This window comes from Rosa rugosa, chromosome 4, assembly GCF_958449725.1.
Source record: "Rosa rugosa chromosome 4, drRosRugo1.1, whole genome shotgun sequence".
In the NCBI taxonomy this organism is placed as follows: Eukaryota; Viridiplantae; Streptophyta; class Magnoliopsida; order Rosales; family Rosaceae; genus Rosa; species Rosa rugosa.
In genome coordinates, this window is record NC_084823.1 from 13,756,857 (window position 1) to 13,770,787 (window position 13,931).

The 13,931-nt window shown below is 37.0% G+C and overlaps 1 protein-coding gene and 1 long non-coding RNA gene across 5 annotated transcripts; both read right to left on the reverse strand.

Moving 5' to 3' along the window:
• Positions 1-5,003: 5,003 nt before the first annotated feature.
• Positions 5,004-8,790, reverse strand: LOC133745617 (G-type lectin S-receptor-like serine/threonine-protein kinase At1g61390). 3 transcript variants are annotated; one of them, XM_062173721.1, is made up of 8 exons: positions 8,550-8,788; positions 7,254-8,297; positions 7,064-7,171; positions 6,736-6,932; positions 6,435-6,645; positions 5,790-6,027; positions 5,563-5,713; positions 5,004-5,471 (listed from the first exon to the last, which is right to left on the reverse strand). In XM_062173721.1, exons 1-8 carry the CDS (start codon positions 8,557-8,559, stop codon positions 5,169-5,171), a joined length of 2,262 nt encoding a protein of 753 aa, XP_062029705.1. In that variant the 5' UTR covers positions 8,560-8,788; the 3' UTR covers positions 5,004-5,168. The 3 variants fall into 3 exon arrangements, with proteins under 3 accessions (XP_062029705.1, XP_062029704.1, XP_062029706.1); XM_062173720.1 differs by having other exon boundaries at positions 7,254-8,789; XM_062173722.1 differs by having other exon boundaries at positions 5,319-5,471; positions 5,619-5,713; positions 7,254-8,790.
• Positions 8,791-10,514: 1,724 nt separating this feature from the next.
• On the reverse strand, positions 10,515-12,949 carry LOC133746100 (uncharacterized). 2 transcript variants are annotated; one of them, XR_009863959.1, is made up of 5 exons: positions 12,694-12,949; positions 12,227-12,475; positions 12,033-12,134; positions 11,184-11,219; positions 10,515-10,720 (listed from the first exon to the last, which is right to left on the reverse strand). It is a non-coding gene; the product is annotated as an uncharacterized LOC133746100 (long non-coding RNA). The 2 variants fall into 2 exon arrangements; XR_009863960.1 differs by lacking the exon at positions 11,184-11,219.
• Positions 12,950-13,931: the final 982 nt, after the last annotated feature.

Sequence of the window (13,931 nt, forward strand, 5' to 3'; positions counted from 1 at the left end):
AACCTTTAAAAAAAAAAAAAAAAAAACTCATGAGTCAAAATTACAGAATCGTAAGTGCCATACATATTATGCACCTGAACCCATGGGGCATGAAATTCTGGAGAGTTTAGTTTGGGGTGATGGTAGAAATAGGATAGCTTGTATTTGGGGTAATGGATGACCACCATAGATCACATTTAGCTAGAGCTGTCACTTGGTTTGGTAATTACCAAACCGATCGAATACCAACCGATGTTTTGTGTTTGGTAAACCGACTTTTTGGTAATCGAGACCAATAAAACCGAAATAAAAAATTACAGAAAAAGTTAGTTTGGTTTTGGTAAATACCGAATCTACCGATTATCTAAATATTAGTTTTATATACTATAATTTTCAATACACATACATGCATATCTATACTATTATTAAGAGAAGAGAGCTTGCTCTCCAAAACTGAATTTTTTTACCAATTTAACCTTTATATATTAAAAAACTATGAAATATAATTAATCAATAAGGATAATATGGTAAATTGTAAAATATAAAAAAAAAAATTTAAGCAGAAAATGTTATAGTCGTACGTGAAGTTTTTCCACTATCTTTAATTTCTCTCCACACACATAGTAAGTGGGTTCTGTTAGTTAAATAATAAATAGAAAAACTTTTATAATAGTATGAACATTGCTACATATACTCCATTAATAATACATGTACTTTAAGTAATCTAGTCAAAAATGGTTAAATAACCTAGCTTTATTGAAAATGGCTCAAACTTGATGTCATATGTACAAAATAAAGCTATAATAAGTAGATGAATACAAAGTTTATAACTATAAAATTGAAAAACCTATTACCGTCCATTCTAATTTATATTACAAAGAATTAGTTGTTCTAAAGTTGGTAATACTGAAAATCAAAATACCGAATTTGGTAAACATGATTAAAAACTGAAACTTTTGGTTGATAATTGGTAGCTCAATTTTGAAACCGAAAGCTTTGGTTTTGAAGTTAGTAATACCTATAACCGATTCTAACCGATCGAGTGACAGCCCTGCATTTAGTGATTTAGCTATAGACTCCATACTTCCATACCATCAATCCTAGATTCCATTATCAACTAAAACCTATACCCACAAAATAGTGATACGGCCAGGCTTGTCAATTTAGACCTAGGCAGTGCACATCACTTTCAAGACTAGAACTACCATTTCCAATAGGCCATCTAACAATTCCTAGTGTAAGAAATTATTTGAACTTAAATTTACCAAGGCCCACGTGGTAAGCAGGTGGGTCGGGCCTACCAAGCATTTTTGCTTACCTGGCCCACACCATGACTATTTACACAAATTCGATAAATAGCGTGTGAGACTGTGGTTGAATGGCCACAAGTCCACAACATATTGAATCACCGCGGTTTAATTGCCGCGGCATAGTAAATGACCGCAGTTTAATGGCCGCGGTTTAATAAGTAAAGTGGACACCGCGGTCAATTGTTAATCAAGTTCGTAAATGCCATTAGATGCAGACGTTAAAATAAGAGCTAATTTCATTTTACCTCCCTAACATTTACATGTTAAATTAGTTGTGGCCCTGTATTTTTAATTTCATCACATGTATTCTTGTACTCTCCAATTTAATCAATCATGTCCAATAATTCATTTTTTTGTCAAGTATTTTATAAATTGAAAATGTGGCTCTAATGGGCTCCTTTGTATGATGATGATTTACTAATGTGGCATACGCAAACTCTTCTACTAAATTTCTGCATGTAGTCAAATTCTTAGGCTTCCTTTCTACATTGCTGCCATCGTGGTTTGAAACTCTTCTCTTATGCTTCCTTTCTACATTGCCCGCATCGTGGTTTGAAAATGGAGCTAGCTAATAAGCCTAATACTCTTCTGCAAATACATGTCCCTTTTTTTTTGCCTAATAATTTTTTTCCTTTCGTGTTTGAATTTTTTATGAGTCCACTAAGAAGATTGTGATCCTTGGATAATTGATTGTGTTTGCCAAATATCCTTGGATATTTTAAGTTATGTTATTCAGGTGTCTGTTTTGTTTTTTCCCTTTACTTTCTGGTTCTGTGAAATAATTAAATAATTCTTTTTGTACCCAGCAAGATGATGCTCTGAAACAAGGAACTGAAATTTCTTCATTCCACAAAGATAAGATAGGAGGAGACGAAAAGAGAACTTCTTATTGGTAATCTTCGAATATCTTGCGATGAATTTCATGTGTTTAATAGCAAAATCGGTTTTCAGAGCCTGATACCGGACTCTTATCATGAATTTCATGTGAACACATAACTGTGGTGGTGGTGGTGGTGCCTCCGTTGCCAGACTCAACAGCTTATTGGCAAGTAGCTTTTAGCTTTTGCGTGCTTTTGCGCCACCCCTAATCCTTTACTTCAGTCGTCGCTTTCTACGTCTTATCATGTTTGTTGTGAGAATACTGTACAACCCTTTCTTTTAATCAAGTTTGTTTAGCTACACAACTCATGCCAGTAGCATTGATTTGTTGTTCACATATCTATATGTGGAACTGTTGTTCACATATGAGAAGCTGTTTCTACACAAACTCAATATTATACACTCTTAATTTTTATTTTTTATTGTTTTTCTTTGTTCACAAACAATGTGGCCTCATTGACGTTAATGCATGCACGACGTTAGTTCATCTATTGTAATCTGTAAAGAATTTCTCATATTTCATATGTTCCACAATTATGTATGTGTCAGTAATCAATCTACATCATTTTCCCTTATGCATCACCTTATTGCTGCATTCTCATCTTTGCATTTAGATTTTTTCAGAAATTATAGATTAATGACTTGATGAGCATTTTTTTGTTCTTTTGTTTTTTGTCATTCCAGATGTAGGACATTTTTTTATGATAAGGGATCCCTTTTTTTTGTCTTTTATAGGGATAGGCATTAGACAAACTTTTTAATTATATTTTGACATCTCAATTGTTCATTTTTTAGGTCCTAATGTGTAGATCACTTCTGCAAATTTTCAGCCAAATCGTTGATCGTTAAGGCATCCAAAACTGCAATTTACACGAACGGACCGAATCTGTCGAACCGGAACCGTCCGTATTTATAATGGTAAATTGCAGTTTTGGATGCCTTAACGATCATCAAATTGGCTGTAAATTTGCAGAAGTGATCTATACATTAGGACCTAAAAACTGAACGGTTGAGATGTGAAAATATGATCGAAAAGTTGGTCTAATGCCCTATCCCTAGAAAAGACCAAAAAAAGGGATCCCTCACTAGAATGGCCCTGTATATATATATACAGTTCCTATCCAGAGCGAGGCATCGCTCTGAAATTTCAGAGCGAGGTTAGAGTTTAGGGTCACTTTTCGGTCTTATATCCACATCTCGACCGTTTAGTTTTTAGATACTAATGTATAGATCATCTCTGCAAAATTTCAGCCAAATTGATGATCTATAAGGTATCTAACTCGTTCAAACCAATAGACGAACTAAATCTGTCCAACCTGGACCGTACTAGCTTTAAGGCAGTTATCAATGCCTTAACGACCATCAATTTGACTGAAATTTTGCAGAGATGATCTATACATTAATACCTAAAAACTGAACGGTCGAGATGTGGATATGCGACCGAAAAGTGACCCTAAACCCTAACCTCGCTTTGGATAGGATCTATATATATATATATATATATATATATATAGATTTTATCCAGAGCGGAGCTCCACTTTGAAATTAACGTGTGAAGTTCGAGTTTTTGGTCACTTTTCTGTCGCATATCCACATCTCGACCGTTCAGTTTTTAGGTACTAGTGTATAGATCTTCTCTGCAAATTTTCAGCGAAATTGATTAACGTTAAGGTATCTAACTCGCTTAAACCAATGGGCTGACTGAATCTGTCAACCTGAACCGTACTAGCTTTAAGGCAGTTATCAATGCCTTAACGATCATCATTTTGGCTGAAAATTTGCAGAGACGATCTATACACTAGTACCTAAAATTTTTTTTTTTATTTTTATTTTATTTTTAAATTTCAGAACCAGCTGCATCAAGAACGGGTAACTTCACACATAACTCCTTGTACAGTTAACCAACATACAACAAGAACGACTTCAAACAATCAATGGACCAGTTGCATGTGAAACAAATCAAAGATCGAAGACATCAACGCGAAATAATTCAATGCAGTCAATCCCATTTCTCCTCCCAGGTCATACCTTAGAAATCATATCCCTGCTCTGATACCATTTGTAACACCCCGACCCCGATTAATCAAACTGATTTCTTTCTTAATCGGAATTCAATACCAATAAGAGTCGCGCGCGGATATTACCTTTGTTTAAATAATCGGAGCTTAATACGTCGGCAACTTCGATATTCAAGCTTGTTAGCGGCGACGATGTGCTTTGGTGCTTGTTTCATCGAGTACAAAAGGAAAGGCGATTGAGGAAGTCGAAGTCAGTCGAGAGAGTTTTCATAGACGATGATAATTGATTTCCTTGAATGAAACTTATTCCCGAGCTATGTTGCTAACAACAAATGCAAGAGAAGAGATTAATTTTCTTTCTCATCAAGAGGGTTCTCGAGAGTCGATCTCGGTGATCCTCCTCTTTTCTTGATCGGACTTGGTATTTATATAGTTTCCTATTTAACTGATTTTTAACGGCCCTGATCAAGCGGTTGATTTCTATGGTACAGATTGCACCGCACAAATTTCTTTTTCTTTAAAATAATTTGCATAATTCTAAAACCTCTTAAAATCATATTAAATAGTTTCGGTGTCTGAAAATTTTCTGAAAATTTCCACAGACTCGTCGAGTCATTGAGTCCACAAATCGAAAATTTCACCTCAAGAAAGAAATTTAGAAAAATAATCATGAACACCCCATGACACCGAGATCGTAAAATAATTATCAAACACTCTCACCTTAGCTCGTTTAATATTTCCAGGGCTCACATTAATGGCCCAGATCTACCATTTTTTTTTTTTACTTTATTTCTTTATGTGTGTCAAGAAAGATATGTGAATAACTCCTTCATGACATTTATTTATTTATTTATTTTAAATACCTCGGGTATTACATTAACTAAAAAAACCTTCATATACTACCAAATAGAAAACCTTCAATATGTATAAGAACCCCTTGAGAATGACCAAAAGGCCTTGTGATGTGCCAATTTGCTGTCGCTTAACGTCCTCCAATCATTGTAATGCTAGCTTCATTTATGGAGGAATTTGTATTTTCATAGGATGATCCAAGATGATAAACTGAGTTTTGGATAGTGAATACAGGCCTCTTTGGATGTGGACCATCTTTCTCGCTACTTAGAATTGAAGCTACATCCGTCATGGTTGGTCTATCCGGAGCATTGTCTTGTACACAAAGAAGCCCAACATGCACGCATGTCATTACTTCGGATGAGGAATATGAATCACCCAATACTTCATCTACTAACTCCAATGCCCTGCCTTCATTCCATAACTTCCATACCTGAAAATGATCCCATTAATTGTTGTTAGGACTTGTCAAGACCGCAAAGTTGTTCACAACAATTACATTAAGATTTACAGTATAAACTTACATAGGCAAGGAAGCCTAGCTGTTGGTCATAGCAATAGAAGCTGACATTCTTCTTACCGCTAATAATCTCTAACACCAGGACCCCGAAGCTGTAGACATCAGATTTTTCGGAAAATATCCCACCCATGGCATACTCTGGAGACATATAGCCACTGCACAGCAAACACATTAGTACGTATCTGATAAAATTGCTTCTTTTGGTTTCTGGCTTAAAGAACAGATTCTCACCGTGTTCCAACGACCTTATGAGTATTATCTAGACTCTGTGTTTCTTCAACTATGCGTGCCAATCCAAAATCTGAGATTTTTGGATTCATTTTCTCATCTAGGAGAATGTTACTGACTTTTAAATCTCTATGTATCACCTTCACATAGGAATCATGATGGAGATAAAGAAGCCCTCTAGCAACACCCTGAATAATATTAAAGCGTGTAGCCCAATTAAGCATTGCTCTCTTCGTCGGATCTAATCAAACATTCAATGGACCGAGTTAGAGTAGTAATGTTATTCATATTTCACATGCATATAGCAAAGAAACATTGACAATGACTAGACTTCTAGCCTTAAATATAACTAGATTTCTACCCTTTAAGTGTTAAAAGATAGAGACATTTGTATGAAAAGTAGTGAGGACATAATACAGATCTGAACTGATCAAGCACACGAATTATTTGACAGTGGTGAGCATTAAACTTGCAGGGCTGAATTTCTCCCTTAGTCAAACTCTATGATAATTTTTCACTTGGTAAATTTAGTTTATGTGAGTTCATCATAACTTATGCTAGAACTTTTCAAGCATATTTATATTAAAAGCAATATAGGTAAAAATGAGTAAAGTATTGCAGCTAAAATAAAACACTTGTGAAACTAACCATATAGAAAAGTATCCAAGCTTTTGTTTGCCATGAACTCGTAAATCAGTAACTTCTCATCCTCTTTAACACAGCAACCCATCATCCTAACAAGGTTTTTGTGTTGAAGATTGGAGATCAACCGCATCTCATTCTTGAACTCTTCGACACCTTGTCCTGAGTTACTAGATAGTCTTTTTACTGCAATTTCCTTCCCTTCTGGTAGCATCCCCTACATGATGTCCACAAATTAGTCATTGTTGCATGTCTATATCTTGAACATTTAGACATGCTATATATGTTTTCTTAGCAAAGAAAATACCTTATAAACTGGGCCAAAGCCTCCTTGCCCGAGTTTGTTTGTGATGCTGAAGTTGTCTGTGGCGATTAGTATGTTATCAAAATCATATATCTTTAGCTCCGAGAAATCATGCTTTCCTATATAATCTCGAAGACCGTCCCTATGAATCTGAATCGTACTAGTTGATTCCAAGCGTCGTGCTATTAATTCGACGTGTCCTGATTTTGCAAATAAAACTATCAAACACAGAGTTGGAACTAAACAAGAAGCAACATTTGGGTAACAAACAATAAGTAATAAATTCTTATAATGTGATAAATTAATTGACCCCCTCGTCTAATTGGCTTACGCTTTTGGTTAGCACGCCACCTGTGCAAACAGAAGATTATAGCAACCAAGATGCTCAAAAATCCAATAGTTGTAAGGCTTGCAATTAACTTTGTCGGCTTTCCTTCAACTGAAAAGAAAAAGCAAAATCAACTTACAATACATATGAAAATTAGTGGTGTACGAGTTGTGCAAGAGCTATCATCATTTACCTAGTTCTGAGTGTGCTAGGCGAACGTAAAGATCTTCTTCAAAAGCTGGAAACTGCTGCATATCAAAAAGGTCTTTGAACCACACCAAACACCCTATGTTATCAACATAAGCATAAGCCAGGCATGAACAATTACTCAGGCACCGTGTCTTGCAGTCCTCGAACTTGTCTAGAGCCACAGAACCCAAATATTCATGAAAATTGGGTAATTTCAATCTTTCCAACTTCAAAAACCCATCTTTTCCCTTTGATGAGATTGATTCATTTGTGTTGGTCTCACAAGACAAGTTCCTTCGTCTCACACAACCTCCGGTCCAGTTTCTTTTACTCCATTCCTTATTTGACTTGGGTATAAACCCTTTCAAACACTTGCAGATAGGAGATTCATAAGCTTTGCAAACCCCAAAAGGTCCACAGGCGCCATAATTATCGCATGGGTTGTTCCATGACTTCCACGCAAGATACCAGTTCTTGCCAATTTCTGAAAACAAAAACCTCAGTATACCTTCGGAAGATATGTCAGCATATGTAAAAACATTCGCACCAGGAATTTTGTCAAAACTGTAAGATAAATACCTTGTTCCCTGCGGCACATTATCAACAAGAGTCCATGGATTTAGATACGGAGAAGTGTCAGAATTCGATGTGGGTATACCAATAAACCTTGATTTATCCCATGGCCCACTTCTCCAGTGGGGAGTAGATCCATTAGTCCAAATATACAATTGTGCCGGTAACTCTGCTGACAGTCCAACCAAGAATATCCCTGGTGATGGATCATTTTCACTTTTCCAAGATGTCAAGAAATTCCGTTTTCCAGAACCGCTATCATATCCCAGCAACATTCTTGGCAGATGTGTGTCACTAGGATCATTGAAACTCATCCACAAATCAGCTCCCATACCATCTTTGACTATGAAGTTTCCATTATCTAAGAGAACTGCTGATGAACAATTAGATATATTGGCTGACCAGACAGAACTCTGTTTCCCATCTACGAGCTCCAGATTCCCATTGCTGCCAATGCTCAAAGTAGCCAAGGTGTCTGTAGCAGCAAGAGGATTATCTCTGTTAGCCACCCATACATATTTACGGGGAAATATACTTTTGTGCCACAACCCCACATACTTATTAGCAGAACTATTAGGACTGAAGAAGCCCAATTCGAATATTAGGCCAGGAGAGACTAGAGTTTGTCCCTCTGCTAATGGGTGTGAAGGAGTTATGTTGTATACTTCAGCACCATACTGTGAGGGAAGAAAACTGAAGATGAATAAGAAAAACAAAGTAACAGTACCTAGCTGCATCCCTGCTTGAATATGTTTCACAGAAGAAGAATGCCAATTAATTCTCTGTTTCACAGGGATAGCTTGGCTACTGAAAGTACTAAAGAACCTAGGCCACACAGAATACACTTAGGACCAGGTAATGTATAAAGTTCTCTGATAGTTCTGCCAATGCTTTCAAAGTCATGGCAAACAAATTTGAAGACTGAGCTCCTTATACATATTCATATGAAGGCTGTGATTGACTGATTGTCAACCAAAAAAGCATATATCAGTAAACTTCAATGTGACTAATGACATTATATTGAATTATTGATGCGATTAACTCTCACTACCTTCTATGGCCACTCTCAGTTTGCCAACATACTTGTTGGGAAGGAAATAACAAATATGTAGCGTGTAGGGCAAGTAAGCCTGTGGACACCTTGAGCTATAACACCATTGATACGGCACATCTCACTATCTTCTTTGGTCACTTTCAGTAGCATTCACTTTAAGTGAATCTCTATTAATAAAGCGAAGAGAGGTCTTGGCACAGTCCCAGCAGGAATTTCTCGATAGGTCGCCCAATCCTGTGGTTATGGAGAAAATGGTGTATGCTGCTTTTGATTTCTTGCTCTATCTGTCTTAATTTGTGATTTTTTTTCCTCTGGGTTTAGTATTTTAGGGATTTTGGGATTGTTTGATCGTGGGTTGTTGTTTTTGCGTTTGATTTTGGTTGTGGGATTTAATTTTTGTGACTGGCTTTCAGTTGCTGAGGGAATGGGGGAAGTGAAAGGGGTGACATGTAGTGCGAGTTGGTGGTGTTGAAATTGTTGCATTATTTTATTTGGGTAGTGCTGAATGATGCATGCTATGTTAACTTGAAGGTGAACTGTGATTTTGATCTCAATGAATGTAGTTGATAACTGGAAGCAGCAAGCAGCATAGTAAAGTGTTTGTTTTTTTTTTTGGACCCTCCTACATCTATTTCACCTCAGTAAATTAAAGTCATAAAAAAAAATAAAAAAAAGTCTGCTGCACACAATGTGATAATTATCTGAGGTTGATTTATTCCCACACTTTGCCTTCTGAGAAACTAGCTAATGTTATCCAGATTGTTAAAAAGAGGAGTCAAGGGATTTTACAACAAGACAATGAGATTGAATTGGACATCGGCAATATTGATCCTGAAACACTTAGGGAATTGGATAGGTTTGTGACTAATTACAAAAAGAGCTTGACCAAAAATAAGAGAAAGCTGAACCTGCTCCTTAATTCGTAGAAGAATCTGACTATGCAATGGGGGAGGTAAGGCAATAAATCATATAATGTTGAAGTCATCTGCTTTGTTTTTCCTTTTAAGTTCTTGCGGCTTATACTTGACTTTCACTGTATATATATTCATTGGTGTGTGTTTCTGCTGATAGCAACACATTCCAGTTTCATATGTTGCTATTTGTTGATAGTTGAAAAGGTTTTCATAACTTAATTGATAATTTTGATTTGTAGGGCAGTTGTTTGTGGGTTTTGTATGTTTGATCATGGAGGAAAGTGATCTGCACACCAAAAGAACTGGGCACGCCAAGTTTGTTGATTAGACTGGACGCAGCAAAGCTAATAAGTTTGGAAGTTCCAAAGGTGACTGCTTTAGAGTCGGAAGATGTTGCCGCACTTCCGCACGCGCGTAAGGCTAGTGTTACTGAAAGTGACCAAAGAAGCGTGTCGTAAAAGACTATATCATAAAAGATAAATTTCTCTTGTGACACACAAAATATGCGCCGTAAAAAACATTTTTTTGCGCGTCATAAAACACTCTTTTGTGCGCCGTGAAAAATGTTTTACAATTTTGATTGTGTGCCGTAAAAGATCAATTTGTGTGTCGTAAAAGACCCTTTTGCGTGTCTTAAAATGCCCTTTTGCGTGTCGTAAAAGATGTCTTCATTCACTCTTCTAATAGACAATACTTTCAATTAAACCCTTTCATTCAAGCATAGTAAACAAAAGCATTCATGTAGATCAATTAAATAAATTCATATTACAAAATCATAGTATAATTAAACTGGTTTTTAAATATAGAACATACTAGCTAGATTAGAATTGTCTTCAGATTGATTACATGAGTACTTGAAGGGGCTGATTATAGCTTGATGTGATGCCACATGCTAACCATTTCCCATAAAAAAGTCGCACATCATAGAGCCTACAAAGACACGCAATTACAAGCATTAGTGAAGTTGGCCCTTCAATCAGTCCAAATGAATAATCCATAAAAGTCAAAACAAATAACCCTAGTGTAGAATGTGTGTGTGTGTGTGTGTTCTAGCGAGTGCTGTTGCACAAATGGTTTCTTGATAGACTAGAGGCATACCAAGAGCACTAGAACTTTGCTTTTACATTAAGGTTATCAGCATACATATAACATGACCAGCTCTAAAACTATTATGATGAATAACTTGAACAAACCTACAGACCTAATGCAACTACAACTAAAACCAACCAACAAATTATACCCCTAGCTACCAAAACTGACAGAGAAAAATCAGTTAAAAAATCAGAACATTCATGTAAGGCTCAAGTGTGGCTCAAATTAATACAAGGTATGAAGGTAAGCTGCTAATAGTTAAAGTTGGTGTTGTAACTTTACACCAAACAGAGGCTCATACCTTTTGGTTAGCTTTGATCTTGTAGTCTTTATGTATCTGAAAATGAACCTCACCATAAATTCCCAATGACCGTGTAACAACATTGGCAGTACTATATTATATACAATGGGCAAATTGATTAAGCAGTTATACTCTAGTACATGTAAAAACAGACTCATGAAACCAAAAGATTCTGGTCTCAAAGATGATTCCAGCCTTAAGATGACTTGGGAAAGTGGGAAAAAAAAAAAAAAAAAAAGGCCATCTATATTGAGAAACACAACCAACAAGATCTGCTCCAGGTCAATCAAGCTAACCTACATCCAAGCAAAAGAGGTGTTTGACAAAAAAGGGTACCGAAAGGGATACAATGAGAGGAATTCCTTCTTGATTAAAAGTGAACATACAATTATTAAATCCTAGCAATAAATGTACCTTTTCAACATTTTCAAAAGTTATCATCTGTAAAGGCTAGGAAAGGGAGGAATCACAAGGAAAGGGAGTCCTCTCAAATCTTAAATGAACAAAGAAAATACACTTGGGGATTTCACAAAAAAATAAATAATAATAATACACATGGGTTGGCAATGAGCCGAAGTCCATTAAGTCAGTTTAAAATTATCCAATTAACACTAACGTGCGCATCCAATAAATCATGATTGTTTAGAATAAAAAACATGTTGCCAGGAGTTATCTTTTCACATGTATTCCACAGAGCTAGTCAATACAGTTTTTTTGGTTTATAATAGAGTACAGATTATTCAAAAGAACTCTAACTCAAAAGCAAAAAGACATGATTAGTCCGTGAATCAAGGAAAATTAATAGCATCATAGTTATCAGACATTAAGAATACCAGAGACATTACTCACCGTATCTGGATCACTAATCAGTTCATTCCATTCCCTTGGACTCACATACTTTCCAACCTTTTCAGTAGGTGATACAGCAGGCATGCCCAGAGCAACAATCTGCTTAAGCATGTGTAATGAGAAAATTAGCACACCTCACAACAAAGAAGAAAATGTGCTCCACAACTAAAGTTTGCATATTCAACAACAAATACCTCCTTCAACTTGACCCTAACGTGATCCCATCAGAAGGGTGCATCTTCCCCTGCTACCAAAGGAGAACTGCTACTGTGTCCATGATGAATAGCTTCATCCTCTGGACTCACACGTGACTCCAATCTTCTCAGCCCCCTTACGCGGTCATCACTTTGAATGAACTCCAGAACTTTCTCCACCGACTCTCTGCTCCCACATATGCTGCCATTGATGCCTTCCGGTGCAAGTATGATCCCACCTGAAACGCGCTGAACAGGATCAACTTAGTGAGATACAAACACCCTTAATAAAATACAGTAAGCTTTACATGTACGTTAGAATATCTTGAGGAATATGGCTTATGAAAATTTGATGTACTTGAGGAATTCACAATGGCCAATTTTTTTAGTTTAACTAGATTACAAAAGAAATCCCTATTTTGCTGAAACTTGTAAAAATAAAAAACAATAGTTGATGATGACTTTACCTGTCACTGAGAGTCATAGTTCTTCGACCTGCAAGAATATTATGTAGGGGCTGTGACCAGTTACCCATTTTTAGCCCAAAAAATGCCCACTTACTCCACCAAGAGTTTTTTAACCCCATTTACCCAATCTTACATCTATTGACATTTTAGCCCCTGTTAATTAAATTAAAACTCATCCATCTCTTATCAGTCTCTCTCTCCTTCCCAAACTCTCTCTCTCTCCCCCCGATCTCCACCTCCACTCTCTCTCTCTCTCTCTCTCTCTCTCTCTCTCTCTCTCTCTCTCTCCTCCCCATGATCTCCACCTCCGGTCTGTCTCTCTCTCTCTGATCGCCGCGCCGGAGATGCAGTCCAAATCTGAACACGACGATGAAGCTCCAGTCGGCGATCCAACGTTCTCGTCGCCGTTCGATTGATCGGCGATCCAGCCACTCCAACGTCCTCGTCGCAGTTCATCGGCAATGTGTCTACTGCCCCTAACGCTGCCCCTAAACCCTAAACTTAACACGAAGACATTATTTGGGGGCAGTAATGTGTCTACTGCCCCCCACTAAACCATTATTACTGCCCCCCACTAAACCATTAAAACTTGCCCCAGTTTTGTGAAGGGTTCTGACTTCGTATGAAGACATTATTTGGGGGCAGTAATGTGTCTACTGCCCCCCACTAAACCATTAAAACTTGCACCAGTTAAGTGAAGAGTTCTGACTTCGTATGAAGACATTATTTGGGGGCAGTAATGTGTCTACTGCCCCCCACTAAACCATTAAAACTTGCACCAGTTTCAAGGATTCACAGTGTATTGCACTTTATCACAAACAAATCAACAAGAGATGATTACTGTCTCCTAAGAAAGACATTATTGGGTGGCACTAATGTGTCTACTGCCCCCCAATAGACCATCAAACATTACACCGCTTCCTATGTTTCGCAGATTATACAAGTTATTCACACTCAAAACAACAGATAATGTCTAAAAACCCACATTATGAGGGTCAATATTCTGTCTACTGCCCCCCACTAGACTGACACAAACAACACAATTTTTTTCATTTATCAACTACTGCAATTTAACACTACATTTACTTTGGAATAGCAGTTTTCAGTCCGTCAATAAATAAAGCAGTCATCATTGGCCCCCAATACAAAGTCTACTGGGGGGCACTAATGTTACAACTTTTATGGTTATGACTGCACAATAGCAGATAACCATTTTCAGTCCGTCGTCGATTCCTTCA

What these genes read in the sequence shown, in the direction of transcription:
- LOC133745617 (XM_062173720.1), bottom strand. Translation starts at nt 8,559, where the DNA reads ATGCAGCTAGGTACTGTTACTTTGTTTTTCTTATTCATCTTCAGTTTT. An exon ending in GTGGCGTGCTAACCAAAAGC is followed by an intron (nt 6,933 to 7,063) that starts GTAAGCCAATTA and finishes TTGCAAAATCAG; the next exon opens with GACACGTCGAATTAATAGCA. An exon ending in CTTGGATACTTTTCTATATG is followed by an intron (nt 6,028 to 6,434) that starts GTTAGTTTCACA and finishes ATGTTTGATTAG; the next exon opens with ATCCGACGAAGAGAGCAATG.